At 45.2% G+C, this 18,064-nt stretch overlaps 1 protein-coding gene across 1 annotated transcript in view; it reads right to left on the bottom strand.

Annotated features, from left to right (window-relative positions):
• LOC121556871 overlaps positions 1–18,064 on the bottom strand; it is a 38,393-nt gene that overhangs the window by 1,076 nt on the left and 19,253 nt on the right. Inside the window, exons 8-11 of the mRNA XM_041870768.2 lie at positions 14,513–14,655; positions 9,113–9,213; positions 8,218–8,447; positions 8–336 (exon numbers count right to left, since the gene is read on the bottom strand). Of these exons, the coding sequence (XP_041726702.1) occupies positions 8–336; positions 8,218–8,447; positions 9,113–9,213; positions 14,513–14,655 (803 nt within the window). The remainder of the gene's footprint in view (positions 1–7; positions 337–8,217; positions 8,448–9,112; positions 9,214–14,512; positions 14,656–18,064) is intronic.

The raw sequence follows: 18,064 nt of genomic DNA, 5'->3' as shown, positions 1-18,064 counted from the left end.
CACTGACCTGGAATCATGTTCTTGCTGGTGTTGTGTGGTTCAGGCCTTGGGTGCAGGACCCCAGCGCAGCAAGACCACAGGGAGGTGTTGGGGTAGCGGTGCCCACAGCAGGTGAACCCTGACTGGGTAGGGTAGAGCAGGTCTAGCCCCAGGGCAGAGCAACAGGTCTGGTTGTAGCCAGCCTCCATCAGGACAGTCCCACAGCACTGGGCCTCCTCTGAGAGCCTGCCCTGAACCTGCAGGTTGTACAGAGTCCCCGCACAGCACTTCATCTGGACACTGCTGGGGTTGTAGGCCTTCTCTCCGCAGCAGGAAATGTTTCCCAACCTCTGGTGTCTGTGCAGAGAAAAAAATATTTGACCTCCCAATAGAAAGAGAGCTGTCATGTTGGGTGAACTCAGAGCCATATGTACTGATTATTTATAATTTAATGGATTTTACCCATTATACTTCAAAGAATATAGCACTCAAGGAAACGCAATCTGGAGAGTCTAGCTATAAGAATTATTAGTTTTAGCCCATTGATTGCTTGTTTCATGGCCAAAGTATTGAGTAATGGCATCGGTATAAATTCCGACTGCCATGCAACTTCCTGGGGACCTAACTAGGGGTCGCGACCCACAGTTTGAATGGCAGGGTTAGAGACTTTAACATTGGAGCATTGTTTGTTAATGATGTATTCGACCACGTTTCCACTGACTTTAAATCAGCGTGTGAAGCCGCTGTACAGAGTCAAAACATATGTAGATTCAAGTGCTTTAAAAAGAAAAAGTCCTTGCTGTCTGTGTTACGTATGCTGTCAGACATGGTACATTTTTCTGTATTCCCAATAAAACAGTGGGGGAAAAAAGTATTTAGTCAGCCACCAATTGTGCAAGTTCTCCCACTTAAAAAGATGAGAGAGGCCTGTAATTTTCATCATAGGTACACGTCAACTATGACAGACAAATTGAGAAAAAAATATCCAGAAAATCACATTGTAGGATTTTTAATGAATTTATTTGCAAATTATGGTGGAAAGTAAGTATTAGGTCACCTACAAACAAGCAAGATTTCTGGCTCTCACAGACCTGTAACTTCTTCTTTAAGAGGCTCCTCTGTCCTCCACTCGTTACCTGTATTAATGGCCCCTGTTTGAACTTGTTATCAGTATAAAAGACACCTGTCCACAACCTCAAACAGTCACACTCCAAACTCCACTATGGCCAAGACCAAAGAGCTATCAAAGGACACCAGAAACAAAATTGTAGACCTGCACCAGGCTGGGAAGACTGAATCTGCAATAGGTAAGCAGCTTGGTTTGAAGAAATCAACTGTGGGAGCAATTATTAGGAAATGGAAGACATACAAGACCACTGATAATCTCCCTCGATCTGGGGCTCCACGCAAGATCTCACCCCGTGGGGTCAAAATGATCACAAGAACGGTGTGCAAAAATCCCAGAACCACACGGGGGGACCTAGTGAATGACCTGCAGAGAGCTGGGACCAAAGTAACAAAGCCTACCATCAGTAACACACTACGCCGCCAGGGACTCAAATCCTGCAGTGCAAGACGTGTCCTCCTGCTTAAGCCAGTACATATCCAAGCCCATCTGAAGTTTGCTAGAGTGCATTTGGATGATCCAGAAGAGGATTGGGAGAATGTCAGATATACGGTCAGATGAAACCAAAATATAACTTTTTGGTAAAAACTCAACTCGTCGTGTTTGGAGGACAAAGAATGCTGAGTTGCATCCAAAGAACACCATACCTACTGTGAAGCATGGGGGTGGAAACATCATGCTTTGGGGCTGTTTTTCTGCAAAGGGACCAGGACGACTGATCCGTGTGAAGGAAAGAATGAATGGGGCCATGTATCGTGAGATTTTGAGTGAAAACCTCCTTCAATCAGCAAGGGCATTGAAGATGAAACGTGGCTGGGTCTTTCAGTATGATAATGATCCCAAACACACCGCCCGGGTAACGAAGGAGTGGCTTCGTAAGAAGCATTTCAAGGTCCTGGAGTGGCCTAGCCAGTCTCCAGATCTCAACCCCATAGAAAATCTTTGGAGGGAGTTGAAAGTCCGTGTTGCCCAGCGACAGCCCCAAAACATCACTGCTCTAGAGGAGATCTGCATGGAGGAATGGGCCAAAATACCAGCAACAGTGTGTGAAAACCTTGTGAAGACTTACAGAAAACGTTTGACCTGTGTCATTGCCAACAAAGGGTATATAACAAAGTATTGAGAAACTTTTGTTATTGACCAAATACTTATTTTCCACCATAATTTGCAAATAAAATCATAAAAAATCCTACAATGTGATTTTCTGGATTTTTTTCCCTCATTTTGTCTGTCAGAGTTGACGTGTACCTATGATGAAAATTACAGGCCTCTCTCATCTTTTTAAGTGGGAGAACTTGCACAATTGGTGGCTGACTAAATACTTTTTTTCCCCACTGTACCTGGAACATACATTAGTAACATTCCTCAAATCACAAACAAGAATCAACCAGCTTCCTCCTAGAGTCAGACACAGACGTCAAGCACAAGTCACACATCAGGGCAAAGTACACCAAAACAACTACCCACTGTCTGACCCCTTCCCTAGAGACCAAAAAGCACACATACAACCTCTCTTAAGAGATCTCTGGCTGTCTAAATATCTCAGAACTGTAGGTGACTCTTAGACCTTTGGCTGCATCGGTAGACGCCCTGTTGAAACATGTCTGGGAGGCTAACATACAGTAGTCTGTATGACACTGTGCATTCCATTAAGCAGTGGCCACCCACATAATTCTCCCACATCTTGAGGTAGTGGGTATGTTATTTTTTAATCACAAATACATCAATGTCTCTCAGACATAAACATGCACACCCAGTCTCAGACAGTGGGTGAGAAAATACTTTTCACAGTTAGTTTTTTAAAAACTCAGCAAACACCTCCATGCTATCAAACGAAGCATTCCATACATTGGTAACTACATGGATAGACAACTACACACAAGACAACAAAGATTCTCCTGTTTCTCCGGCCACAATGTGGGACGCTGCTAAAGCCACACTAAGAGGTCATCTAATTGCATATGCTTCCTCTAAGAAAAAAGCAATGGAAGCACACAGGCTAGATCTGGAGAGGGAGCTGGAACGCTGTGAAAAAGTACATAAACAATCCCCAGACAGCACCTCCTGGAGTCAACTTAAAGCAGCCAAAGCCAAACTGAATTTGGACTATACTCGGGAGACTATACTCGGGAGGCCTAGTAGATTGCTTGCTTATCAATTAAAAAAAGAGCAGTCAGAGCGTACAATTATGGCTATCCGAACAGCAGAGGATGAGGTCACATATGATCCAAAAAAGATCAATTTAACTTTTCATGACTTTTACTGCAAACTATATACCTCTGAGAGAAAACACACGGAGGCAGAACTCCACTCCTTCCTAGAGGGAATCTCGCTACCTAAACTATCAGAGACCGACCAAGAAGATCTCAACTCCCCCTTCACTCCTGAGGAGATCCTGGAGGCAATTACCTCCATGCCACCTAACAAGTCCCCAGGCCCAGATGGATTCCCCAGAGAGTTCTACAAAGCTTTTTTGGCCCCAGCTTAGCCCTATTTTCATGCCAATGCTGGAGGATTTTTGCAAAAACGGAGTTCTCCCAGACTCAATGCACACAGCTCGCATTACAGTGTTGCTCAAAAAAGACAAGGATCCCCTATCCTGCTCCTCCTTCCGGCCCATAAGCTTATTGGATTTCGACTACAAAATAATTACCAAATTGCTCGCCAAAAGACTAAACACTCTTCTTCCCAAAATAATAAAAGCGGACCAGACGGGATTTATTAGAGACAGATACTCTTCTGATAACATTCGCCGTCTTTTTGATATTATTGATCAAGTAAACGCACAGAAGACCCCTGTCCTGCTGGCTTCACTGGATGCTGAGAAGGCGTTCGACAGGATGGAGTGGAGCTTTCTGTTCTCAGTCTTAGAGAAGTTCAACATGGGCCCAAACTTTATTAAATGGATCAAATCACTATACTCTCATCCAAATGCCATGGTGACTACTAACGGACTGAACTCTGACAGATTCCCTTTGGGACGGGGCACAAGACAAGGGTGCTCGCTGTCCCCCCTGCTCTACTTGTTGGGGGCGGAGCCTCTGGCAGAGTTGATAAGGAGCAATCCAAGTATTATGGGTGTTCCTGCAGGCGGCCTGCAGCACAAGATTTCGCTTTACGCGGATGATGTCTTGCTCTACATATCCAACCCTGAGAAATCCCTTCCTCCCATCTTAGATACAATTGCTCAGTATGGCACGTTTTCAGGTTATAAGATTAATTTTAACAAATCCACTGTCTGCCCTCTCAATATTACACTCACCAGTTCTATGAAGACACTATGCCCATTCCAATGGAAGACACAGGGGGTTTCAATACCTTGGGATATTCATAACACCAGATCTGAATAGGCTTTTCAAAGAGAATTATCTTCCACTCCTGGATCAAATCAAGAACAACCTCCAAACCTGGATCTCCCTCCCAATTAGCTTAGTAGGAAGAATTAATGTAATCCGTATGAACATCCTCCCTAGACTGAACTATTTATTTCAGATGCTCCCATGCTATCTCCCAGCTTCCTTTTTCAAAACAATTAACCAAAGCATCACCAAATTTATATGGGGCAATGAAAAACCTAGGATCAAGCTTTCCACTCTATCGAAACCTGAATCTAAGGGTGGTCTTGCCCTTCCCTCCCTTCAATTGTACTACTGGTCTGCCCAAATCCGCAACATGCTAACATGGATCACAAACAGACAAGAGTCAACGTGGAGCCAGATAGAAGCCCAATCTTGTGGTTCATTGCCACTAAGCTCAACTATATTCATTGATAACTTTAGTGAAGTGGGCAACATAGCCAAAACATTTGTGATTTACAGTACCCTACGAGCGTGGAGGGACTGTAAGAAATACTTGGGCATCTCCTCCCAAATATGTTCTCACTCGCCTATAGTAGGCAACCCAGACTTGCCAAAAGCCCTGAGAGATGCCAACTTTAATCTTTGGCATACTCTAGGAATCAGGACCTTTTCAGACCTATTTCATCAGAAGACCACTACACTGAAATCCTTTCAAGAGCTCTGCAATGAATTCAATGTGCCAAGATCCCATTTTTTAAAATATCTACAAATTAGACATGTCATCTCCTCATTTACTTCCAAGAGGAGGTTTAGAACTCAGTTGAATGAAGTTGAAACCCTTCTTGTCACAGCACAATCCATTAAAGGCAAAATATCCTATATCTATAGACTCCTTTCTGAGAAAGGAGGATCCTCCTTTACTCCTTTGAAAATAATATGGGAAAAGGACCTTGGTCTGACTATCAGTGATGAGTTATGGGCGGAGGTTTGCGACAGGGTATACTGCTCCTCTACTAATGTAAAAATGAAAGAATCTAATTACAAATTTTTGTACAAATTTTATTACACTCCCCTGAGACTCCATAAAATGAAAACAGACATTTCTCCTAATTGTAATAGATGCACAGAAAATACTAGATGTACAGTTTGATATGACCCCGTGTCTCTATCTTCTTAATGCCCAGCAGGACTTTGTTCTTGATCCTGACAGAGAAAATTTTCTCATGACCATTACATACTTTGCTAAGAAATGTATTCTTCTATTGTGGGCCTCTAATACTTCTCCTACATTTAAAATGTGGATTGACCAGATTGTTGACTTTCTCCCTCTTGAAAAGCTCACTTATGACCTCCACAAGAGACAGCCCAAGTTTGATAGACTCTGGTCTCCACTACTCAACTATATTTCAAATTGGACAGAGTGAATGGGGGAATCAGGGAGATGGGCAGATGCGTGTTGTGTAAGGTGCTGTAAAACCTAAAAACTAATTATTGGCTCGTCATCTCAGCTAAGGCTGGAAATAGCTAATAAGAACCTTGATAGTGCTGCTGCAAGTTCTATAATTTAAATTTTGTTCTAATTATTATTTGTGTGTGTATGTATGTATGTATGTATGTATGTATGTATGTATATATATGTATGTATATATATATACATATATAAAACAATTTTTTATTATTATTATTATTATTATTTTTATTTTTTATTTTTTAAAGTCACATCTGTGAATGTGGAATGTGTTTGGTTGGTTGATTGAAAACTTAATAAAACTTTAAATTGAAAAAAAAAAAAACTCAGCAAAAAAAGAAACGTCCACTTACTGTCAACTGCGTTTATTTTCAGCAAACTTAACATGTGCAAATATCTGTATGAACATAACAAGATTCAACAACTGAGACATGAACTGAACAAGTTCCACAGACATGTGACTAACAGAAATTGAATAATGTGTCCCTGAACAAAGGGGAGGATCAAAATCAAAAGTAACAGTCAGTATCTGGTGTGGCCACCAGCGCCATTAAGTACTAAAGTGCATCTCCTCCTCATGGACTGCACCAGATTTGCCAGTTCTTGCTGTGAGATGTTACCCCACTCTTCCACCAAGGCACCTGCAGGTTCCCGGACATTTCTGGGGGGAATGGCCCTAGCCCTAGCCCTCACCCTCCAATCTAACAGGTCCCAGACGTGCTCAATGGGATTGAGATCCGGGCTCTTCGCTGGCCATGGCAGAACACTGACATTCCTGTCTTGCAGGAAATCACGCACAGAACGAGCAGTGTGGCTTGTGGCATTGTCATGCTGGAGGGTCATGTCAGGATGAGCCTGCAGGAAGGGTACCACATGAGGGAGGAGGATGTCTTCCCTGTAACGCACAGCGTTGAGATTGCCTGCAATGACAACAAGCTCAGTCCGATGATGCTGTGACACACCGCCACAGACCATGACGGACCCTCCACCTCCAAATCAACCCCGCTCCAGAGTACAGGCCTCGGTGTAACTCTCATTCCTTCAACGATAAACGCGAATCCGACCATCCCCCCTCGTGAGACAAAACCGTGACTCATCAGTGAAGAGCACTTTTTGCCAGTCCTGTCTGGTCCAGCGACGGTGGGTTTGTGCCCATAGGCAACGTTGTTGCCGGAGATGTCTGGTGAGGACCTGCCTTACAACTGTCACATCTCCTCCCGTTGCTCCCCTCCGGCACTCTGATTCGCTGGTCCACTGAGCCACCAGTCTGAGCGCACCACCTCGGCAACACCGGAATGGAAACCCAACGCACCCTAATCACCTGCAGCGCACCTGCACCTCATCATCTCATCACCACACCTATATAGCCCTGGACTGTTCAGTGTTGTGTTGTGTGTGATTGATAGTGTTGTGACGTGTACTTGCTCTTTGTTTTGCTCTTGCTCAGTGTAAAGTAAACCTTTACATTGTTGATTCCTGCGTCTGCGTCCTGCCTCTTCGTATCCTCAGTACAACAACAGGCCTACAAGCCCTCAGTCCAGCCTCTCTCAGCCTATTGCGGATAGTCTGAGCACTGATGGAGGGATTGTGCGTTCCTGGTGTAACTCGGGTTGTTGTTGTTGCCATCCTGTACCTGTCCCGCAGGTGTGATGTTCGGATGTACCGATCCTGTGCAGGTGTTGTTACACGTGGTCTGCCACTGCGAGGACAATCAGCTGTCCGTCCTGTCTTCCTGTAGCGCTGTCTTAGGTATCTCACAGTACGGACATTGCAATTTATTGCCCTGGACACATCTGCAGTCCTCATGCCTCCATGCAGCATGCCTAAGGCATGACAAGGCAGAGGGGCAGTGGCTGATGGCTGCCTGGGCATGTCCACACAGAGGTGGGCCTGTACAGACACATCTCTGGGGCCCACTGCTGCTCCGAGATCCCCTGCCGGTTAGCCTGGAGTTTCAAGACCACCAGTTAACGTGTGCCGCCACGAGGAGGCCTGACAGGAGTCTTGGTCATGGAGAGGCTTTGTACTGACAAGGGGAGACTTCTGCATGAAGCTGCTCCCCAATTCACCACAAGGGCTAGCCGGCGGCAATGAGCTGTAAAGCGAGAGTATGCAAGCACGTGGTAAGCAACTTACCTCTACCTAGGCACTACTGCACCGACACACACACACACACATTTTAAGACATTGCATCAACACTTAGACAGGGAGGCTTGATACAGTCTGCTGAAGATGAAGTGATCTAATCATTGGCCCTTAGGCACTCTGAACTGTGCTTGCAGACAGTGATAACCCCACGTCTTTGGGATAAACTACCTACAGTTTCCACCTACAGAGCAACTCACTTGTGTCCGTTGCAGCAGATTTCATCCTGAGGGTCGTATGTCTCCTCTCCACAGCAGTGTTTGCCTGGATCGTTGAGATGAACGTGTGACCCACACACCATTTCACGGGATGGCAGATACAAGTGACCACCTGGGGAGCACTGGTACCCATCCTCCACCACATGGTGCAAGGTCTGGTTACAGCACAGCACCCCTCGGTCCTCTACACCATATGGAGTTGTACCGCAGCACTGGGAGAGACACACAGCAGTCAGCAGGGTATCCACACACACACAGATAACTTCATGCACTCACAAACCGTAGCATGCAAATACACAACATTCACACACAATCACAGTCCACATGCTAGAAAAGAGTCTAACTTTCTTACCAGTAAACCTGTGCACACATCCTCTACCGACAGAGTGCCAAGCGATAGAAAAGAGACCCGATGAGAACTATCGTTATCCGTTGTCTGACTAACGCTCACACAGACGAGGAGCCTCTCTAACTGTGCAGCCAAAAATGACATAGTACAGCATATAGCCCAAGTAAAGCAAACACCAATATATAAATAGTAATTGTTACTTGCAAAACATGGGGCAGATTTTCTCCCTGATAGACTTTTAGATGAAGCAGCAGTCTAGAACATTCTGAGTGGACTGAAATGGGTCTGTGGACAACGTACAGTTTCAGGCTTGACTATTTTTTACAAATACATTCCTGTACTGTACAGCCCTGTGCTGTACAGCATTGTCTTTATGCCTTGACAAACAACTACTCCGCAAGCGGATGGATGATTTAGCTGTTTTACTTCAATTTGACTGAGATGAGGAGGACAACTTTATGTAGCGGAGGAGGTTCAGTGAACTAAGGTTTAGCTGTAGGCTTAAGCTCTGTGGGCTAATGGACTCACCAGGTTTTTTCCAAGCACCCTATTGGACAGCTGCCCGGCACAGCAGATGTTAATGTCTGGATTGTAAACCTGAGAGCCACAGCTAGCACCATTGTAGGGACCTGGTTAGAGAGATGGGAAGGAGGGAGGACAGAGATAGTGATGACCCACATGGAAAAAATACTACAGTTTACTATAGAACACTACAGCGCAATATACTATACTACACACTATAGTATCCCTCAATCATGTGTAGTACTTACTATACAATGTTGTAGTATAGAATACTACAGTAAATACTAGTATTATCTGCAACACAGTTGTAAATAATACAGTAATGTCCGCACACACAGTCTACCCAAAACAATCTTTTTTAACTACAGTATTTAACGCGCATATACCCTGCCCATTCCCCTCCCCCATATCGCAATTTGTGCCACCCATAAGTGACAAATCACCATATTGTGTTCCTTACAGGTTATAGAAAATAGCAGAAGCACTGAACTATCTGTTCAAAGCACAGTCTTACCTACCTACAGGTTAGGGAAAATGTGCTATTTTAGTATTTCTTCAGTAGGTTTCCTGAAGGAGAAAGCCTCCACTTCTATGTCAAAGATAATACAACAAAAACAGTATAGTAAATACTACAGTAATGTCTGCAAAAACACTACAGGAATACTACAGTAGAGTACAGTCTGCAAAAACACTACATGAATTACTATAGTATAAACACTACAGTTATTTTACTACAGTATTTATACTATAGTTAACTGTAAATACTACAGTATACAGTATACTACAGTAGACCACCCATACACAAGAAGAAAATGTATGCACGCATGACTGTAAGTCGCTTTGGATAAAAGCGTCTGCTAAATGGCATATTATATTATTATTATATTATATATATTTTATATTTATATTATATATCAAAAACACGACAGTGAATACTATAGTATTTATACCATAGTATACTATAGTATTTTTTCATGCGGGGAATATCAGATCAAGAATGGTAAATCATTTGCCTAACCTGGAGCGCACTGCAAAATCAGCATCCATGCAATACAGTGATATGACTGCTGAACAAAACTGGTCATCTGTTAGAAAAATGAATGCTCTTTCACCTACATATTTGGTGCATTACGGCCTTGTAAAGAAGTATTCAAGGAATCCCAAAAACATTCCTCTTTCCACAAACATTTTTCCATTAACCAACGCAAACATCAGCATCACTGCTGCTGCCAGAAAGCTGTGAAACCATGTACTGTTGCCCAGGAGGCTAAATGAAAGAGGTACTATATGAATCGCCAATTGAGGTGATACCATTTATGATCCACGTGGATGTAGAGAAATTGTGCGGGTCGACTGATGAATGGGAGTAATGACATAAGCACACTTTTCAGAGACAGGAGTGAAGCTAAAAAAGAAGTGAGGCTAAATTGTGTAATCGTGTCTTTGTCAGTGGGCAAACATACAAAATCAGCAGGGGATCAAATACTTTTTTCCCTCACTGTATGTTTCTTTGCATGAGTCTCAATCCACCGCATCTGCCTGCGGCCATCCGCAGCTGCGGTGGAAAGTGTCAGAGCTACAGCGCTGTTTAACAGAGCATGAGACATCCCGAAAAATCGGTCTTCTCACGAAAACGTCTGTAGCGTCCCCCACAAGTGTCACAGGACTTATCTGAAGCTAACCCATACAAATGAATGGAAGTATGGAGGTAGTTTTGTGGCAACAAAAATAATGGGTTAAATATGTCCAAAACTAAATAAATAAAATGTCCTAAGCTTACTTATATCTCCTAGCTATAGGTCCGAGTTGGATCTCCGTCAGGTCATACACCACTGTGAAACACACCTACTTAAATAACCTCTAGAGGCATGAACATCCGGTCAATTGAATACATATAATACATGAATCTCACAATAAATATTACACAGTAGACATATGGAAAAACAGAAATACATTAGGTTTTTTATCCATGTCAAGCAGGCTAATATACAGTGCATTCGGAAAGTATTCAGACCCCTTAGCTTTTTCCACATTTTGTTACGTTACAGCCTTATTAAAAATATAGCCTTTGCTATGAGACTCGAAATTGAGCTCAGGTGCATCTTGTTTCCATTGATCATCCCGATGGTCACTCTGATAGAGCTCCAGAGTTCCTCTGTGGAGATGTGAGAACCTTCCAGAAGGACAACCATCTCTGCAGCACTCCACCAATCAGGCCTTTACGGTAGAGTGGCCAGACGGAAGCCACTTCTCAGTAAAAGGCACCTAAAGGACTCTCAGACCATGAGAAACAAGATTCTCTGGTCTGATGAAACCAAGATTGAACTCTTTGGAATGAATGCCAAACGTCACGTCTGGATGAAACCAGGCACCGCTCATCACCTGGCCAATACCATCCCTACGGTGAAGCATGTTGGTGGCAGCATCACACTGTGGGGATGTTTTTCAGCGGCAGGGACTGGGAGACTAGTCAGGATCGAGGGAAAGATGAACGGAGTAAAGTACAGAGAGATCCTTGATGAAAACCTGCTCCAGAGCGCTCAGGACCTCAGACTAGGGTGAAGGTTCACCTTCCAACAGGACAACGACCCTAAGCACACAGCCAAGACAACGCAGTAGTGGCTTCGGGACAAGCCTCTGAATGTCCTTGAGTGGCCCAACCAGAGCCGAGACAATCAAACATCTCTGGAGAGACCTGAAAATAGCTGTGCTGTGACACTCCCCATCCAACCTGACAGACCTTGAGAGGATCTGCAGAGAAGAATGGGACAAACTCCCCAAATACTTGTAGCATCATACCCAAGAAGACTTGAGGCTGTAATTGTTGCCAAAGGTGCTTCAAGATAGTACTGAGGAAAGGGTATGAATAATAATGTAAATATGATATTTATTTTTTATAAAATATAATTTTGCTAAAAAATCTAAAAACCTGTTTTTGCTTTGTCCATTGGGGTATTGTGTGTAGATTGATGAGGGGGGAAATGAAATAGAATCCATTTTAGAATTAGGCTGTAATGTAACAAAATGTGGAAAAAGTGAAGGGGTCTGAATACTTTCCGAATGCACTGTACGTGTGCAATAGATTCAAAATGGGTATGACAAATGCGTCAATCATTTTGTATACAATTGTATCTAATATAGGGCGAATTTTAAAAAGGGCAGCCCTTGTGAGCATAACACATTTTATAGAAAAGGTTTTATGTCTAGTTTCTTGTTTGGGCCTCTTGGAGACAGTGTTGAGGGAATATATCTAAAAGGAAATTGTCAATGCTACATATTCTACTGACACATTTTAACTGACTGATCGGGAGGCTTTTCTTTAGGAGGAATAGGGTGGAAACTATCACATCTTAGAAGCATGTTTCAAACTGTGGGCTTCCTGTATAGATCGGTGATGAGTGTGTCATTTTCTTTGGTGATCTGAATGTCAAGGAAGATGACACTAGAGTAATGAAAGTACATGGTGAAACGAAGATGATCATTTTACTTATTAAGAAACTAATGGAACGTCTCAAGAGTCCCATGAAATAATAACAATACATAATTTATATAAGGTCGATATATTTTGATCTTGACTAGAAAGGGATTTTGCTCAAGGTTGAGAATGCAATCATGTTCTAAATGTCCAATATAAAGATTGCCTTAATTGGGGGCCATCGTACTCCCCATAGCGGTTATTTTTGTTTGTTGAAAAAAGTCACTTCTATACATGAAACTGTTATGTAAGTACCAGCTCTGCTAGGTCTCTGATACATGAGGAGCTAGGCCGAGAGTCTGTAGGACATTGTTCTAAAATGAAGCTCAGAGCCTCTAGGCCACCTTGGGGGGGTATAGGCAATCTTCGCTCTCCCACTACTCTCTCTTCTATCCTATCATCTCTCCCTCCTGCTAAATCCTTCTCCCTCCTGTCTCCTGATTCTGCCTCTTCGACCCTACTCTCCTCCCTTTCCGCATTCTATGACTCGCACTGTCCCCTTTCCTTGGCCATCCCCTCTTGCTCTGTGGCTGAGTGACTCACTAAGAGCTTACAGAACAGGGCTGCAGGTAGCTGAGCAAAAATGGAGGAAAACTAAAAACTTCTGGAGGACCTACACTACCAGTCAAAAGTTTGGATACACCTACTCATTCAAGGGTTTTTCTTTATTTTTACTATTTTTTTATGTTGTAGAATAATAGGGAAGATATCAAAACTATGAAATAACACATATGAATCATGTAGTAACCAAAAAAGTGTTAAACAAATGAGTGTGCAAAGCTGTCATCAAGGCAAAGGGTGGCTATTTGAAGAATCTAAAATCTAAAATGTATTTTGATTTGTTCAACACTTTTTTGGTTACTACATGATTCCATATGTGTTATATTATAGTTTTGATGTCTTCACTATTATTCTACAATGTAGAAAATAGTAAAAATCAAGAAAAACCATCCATAGTTAATTTAGGAAAGCTAAATAAAAAAAAGCTAAAATTAACTAGCTGGCTAGCCACCGGAGGACAACACAACAAGACGCAACAATTCAAGTTTTTCTGTCAGTGACGTATGCTCTCAATGGGATTTGATAAGAGTGACGCCAAATCCAAGCTGGCTTCCCTTGACAGTATTTTTTGGTGCACCAGGACCATTCACAGTTGAGCTCGCTGATTGTCAAAAATTGTATACTTTTTTCTGTCAAGGGGGGCCAGATGCTCGCTGGTTTCCCTTGCCTTCAACGCTACGGGCGGCAACAATGTCATACTCGTTTGGACCAGACAGCATCAGACAGATGGCCTACACAGCTTGGATGCTTTCTCCTGCGAGATACATTCCGCCTTTTGCGAATTGAAGGAAAATTGTCAATTTTGGGGGGGAAGTCTGGCTTCCCTTGGCACCCATGAATACACGCCTCTGATGGCTATAAATTCATCTCTGAATGTGCTACAGTGAGAAAACCACGCCCTCCTGCTGCGCTACGATGTAAGGATTGCAGGCATGTGTTTTGTCAGTGGCTGTGACGTAGGGTTTAGCCAGGAGTTGACGGACAGTCGGAAGAGTGAATGAAATGGTAGGAGGGACATCCCAGCTTCAAGTTGTTTCAGATTTCACATCCTGTCAATAAGGGATTATAGCTTTCACCTGCTCAGTCTGTCATGGAAAGAGCAAGTGTTGCTAATGTTTTGTACACTCAGTGTACATACACACCAAAGGAGGCTGGTGGGAGAAACTATAGGAGGACCGGCTCATTGTAGCGGATGGAATAGAATAGATGGAGCGGAGTCAAACATGTGGTTTCTATATGTTTGATGTGTTTGATACCGTTCCATTTATTCCATTCCAGCCTTTACAATGAGCCTGTCCTCCTATAGCTCTTCCCACCAGCCTCCTCTGATACACACACAAACACTAGCAGGGCACCTTGTGCTGTCTTACCTGGGGTGCGGCTGAGTGTTCCATCACAGCAGGCCTGGTCATGTGAGTAACGCTGCCCCTGGCGAGATCTAGGATTCACACAGCAACGCTCTGTTGTTGGGTTAAAACAGGCACCTCGACCACAGGGCTGCTCCCCAGGAATACTGGAAGCATGTAGAGAGCGAAAGAGACAAACACACAAACACATGCACATAAAGACACACATAAACAAACAAACATAATATGTACACAAATACACATACAAGCATTGTTTTAAAAAATCATGTTAAAAAACATAATCCACCATCATGTTTCTAATTATTGCACCACTTGTCACGGATTCTGCCGAGACTGCCCTTCCTTCTGGCTCGGGCAGGCTTCGGCGTTCGTCGTCACCGGAGTACTAGCTGCTGCCGCTCTATGTTATATGTTTCTATGTTCACTTGATTGTTGTCTGTTGTTGCGCACCTGTTCCCCATTATGTTAGTTTGTCTGCCTATTTAACCTGTACACGTCCACTGTTTGGTGTGCGTGTTTATTGTATGTACGAGTGTCTTTAGTGTGAGCAGGTTTTGCTCCTCCTTTGTTGTTTTGGAGGATTTTCCTTGTATTTCTTTATTACTCAGTAAAGTGGTTCTTCATCTCATTCTGTGTCCTGCGCTTGACTCTGGCCTACCGCATTCCACCGACATTTGTGACACCACTCTTGTTCTACAGACAAAGGTTTACAATTAAAGTGCCCACTTTAATTTAGTAATCACAGTGTCAATGTGGTCGTTGGCAGACCATTCAATGCCTCAGGCCTAGGCCAAAAGCTAAAACCCACTGTCACGGTTTCGGCCGAGGCTGCTCCTCCTCCTGGTTCGGGCAGGCTTCGGCGTTCGCCGTCCCCGGAGTACTAGCTGCCACCGCTCTATGTTTCTGAGTTTGATTGCTTTTGTCTGTCTGTCACACCTGTGTCTGTTTGGGAGTTGATTACGTGTCTTATAAGTTCCGTGTTGTGATCTAGGGTATTTGTGTGTTGTTATTCTGTTGCCACTGTGTCTATGATACGTGTTTGTTTTCCGTGTCATTTTTCCATGTTTTGTGTTTTACGCGTGTGCGTAATTTTCCCTCGCCACTTCGTGTTTTCGAGGTCGGGGTTTGTTCTCTTGTTTTTGAGACTATTAAAAGTCTTGTTGGACTAAACCGCTGTTTCCTGCGCTTGACTCCTCCACCACATCCACGACGGAATAGTGACAGAACAACACACCATCATGGAGTCAGCAGGAACAGTGGCGGCACCCGAATCCCTGCTGGACCGGATCAACTTCCAGGACGCCATGATCCGGCAACTCGGGACCGCCATGGACGAGGTGTCCAACGCTCTGCGCCGATTGGTGAACTCTGAGGTGGCCAAGGACCCTTACAACATCGCATCACCAACGGCCAGTCCTCCTCTCTCAGTACCGGAACCCAGTGGCATTCGGCTCTCACTCCCGAGGGCATATGACGGTTCTGCAGCCGGGTGTCAGGGATTCCTCCTGCAGGTAGAACTTTACCTTGCCACCATACACCCGGCGCCCTCGGGATACGAGAGCGTCTCCGCCCTCATCTCCTGTCTCTCCGGCAAGGCGTTGGAGTGGGCCAACGCCGAATGGAGGGGAATAGACGCCGCTACCATCACCTACGCGGAGTTCTCCCGCCGCTTCAGGGCTGTCTTCGATCATCCCCCTGAGGGGAAAGCGGCGGGAGAGCGTCTATTCCACCTCCGACAGGGGAAGAGGAGCGCACAGGAGTTCGCACTGGAGTTCCGGACACTAGCGGCGGATGCGGGGTGGAATGAGAGGGCCCTCATCGACCAGTACCGGTGTAGTCTACGAGAGGACGTTCGTAGGGAGCTGGCCTGCAGGGACACCAACCTGTCGTTTGACCAGTTGGTGGACATTTCCATCCGTCTGGATACCCTGCTGGCTACCCGCGGACGTCTCGAGTGGGGGTCGTCCAGTCCACCCTCCAGCACCCCGAGCCGATTCCCATGGAACTAGGGGGTGCTGGCGCTAGAGAGAGGAGGAGAGGGAACCCGAGGGGGGCCATCCCCTGCACCACCTGCGGTCGTGGAGGACACACTGCGGCCAGGTGCTGGGGAGGGTCTCCTGGGAGAGGTGACAACAGGCCACGCACTGGGGAGTCATTTCAGGTGAGTAGGCGCCCCACTCACCCAGAGCTCTCTGTTGGTCACATGAGTATTCCTGTGAGGTTTCCACAGGTGGCACCTCATTCCCAGCATAAGGCGCTAGTAGATTCAGGCGCAGCTGGGAACTTTATTGATCGGGCATTTTGTAGTAGGTTAGGGATTCCCCCTTCGGCCGGTAGACGATCCATTTCCTGTCCACGCATTAGACAGCCGGCCGTTGGGGTCGGGCCTGATCAGGGAGGTCACAGCACCACTGACGATGACGACGCAGGGGGGTCATGAGGAGGTCATTCAGTTTTATCTGATTGACTCTCCTGCGTACCCCGTGGTGTTGGGCCTTCCCTGGTTAAGCACCCATGATCCTACCATAGCGTGGCAACAGAGGGCTCTTATGGAGTGGTCTGCTCAGTGTGTAGGGAGATGTCTAGGTGTTTCCGTAGGGGCGACCTCGGTAGAGAGTCCGAACCAAGTGCCCGCACTGCGCATTCCCCCGAGTATGAGGATTTAGCACTCGTGTTTAGCAAATCGAGGGCAACACGGCTACCTCCTCATAGACAGGGAGACTGTGCGATAAATCTCCAAACAGGAGCGGCTCTTCCACGGAGTCATGTGTATCCCCTGTCTCAAGAGGAGACAGCGGCTATGGAGACATACATAGCCGAGTCCTTGGCACAGGGATACATACGGTCCTCTACTTCCCCAGTCTCCTCAAGTTTCTTCTTTGTGAAGAAGAAGGACGGGGGATTGCGCCCGTGTATTGATTATCGTAGTCTCAATCAGATCACAGTTAAATACAGCTACCCACTTCCACTGATTGCGACGATGACGGAATCATTACGCGGAGCGCGGTTCTTCACAAAGTTGGATCTCAGGAGCGCGTACAATCTGGTGCGCATTAGGGAGGGGGATGAATGGAAGACAGCATTTAGCACCACCTCGGGTCATTACGAGTATCTCGTCATGCCATACGGGTTAATGAATGCTCCGTCAGTCTTCCAATCCTTTGTTGACGAGATTTTCCGGGACATGCATGGGCAGGGGGTAGTAGTTTACATCGACGACATCCTAGTGTACTCTGCTACTCGAGCCGAGCATGTAGCCCAGGTGCGCCGAGTGTTGAGAAGACTGTTGGAGCATGACTTGTATGTCAAGGCAGAGAAATGCCTGTTCTTCCAGGAGTCCGTCTCCTTTTTGGGTTATCGGTTGTCCGCGTCTGGTGTGGAGATAGAGGTAGACCGGGTATCGGCCGTGCGTAATTGGCAAACTCCAACCACTGTAAAAGAGGTGCAGCAGTTCTTAGGTTTTGCTAATTACTACCGGAGGTTTATTCGGGGTTTTGGACAGGTTGCAGCTCCCATTACGTCCCTGCTAAAGGGGGGTCCGGTTCGTTTGCGGTG

The sequence above is a fragment of the Coregonus clupeaformis genome, chromosome 5, assembly GCF_020615455.1.
Source record: "Coregonus clupeaformis isolate EN_2021a chromosome 5, ASM2061545v1, whole genome shotgun sequence".
Taxonomy (NCBI): domain Eukaryota; kingdom Metazoa; phylum Chordata; class Actinopteri; order Salmoniformes; family Salmonidae; genus Coregonus; species Coregonus clupeaformis.
The sequence above is the reverse complement of the archived record's forward strand: the minus strand, read 5'-3'. Positions and strand labels throughout refer to the sequence as shown.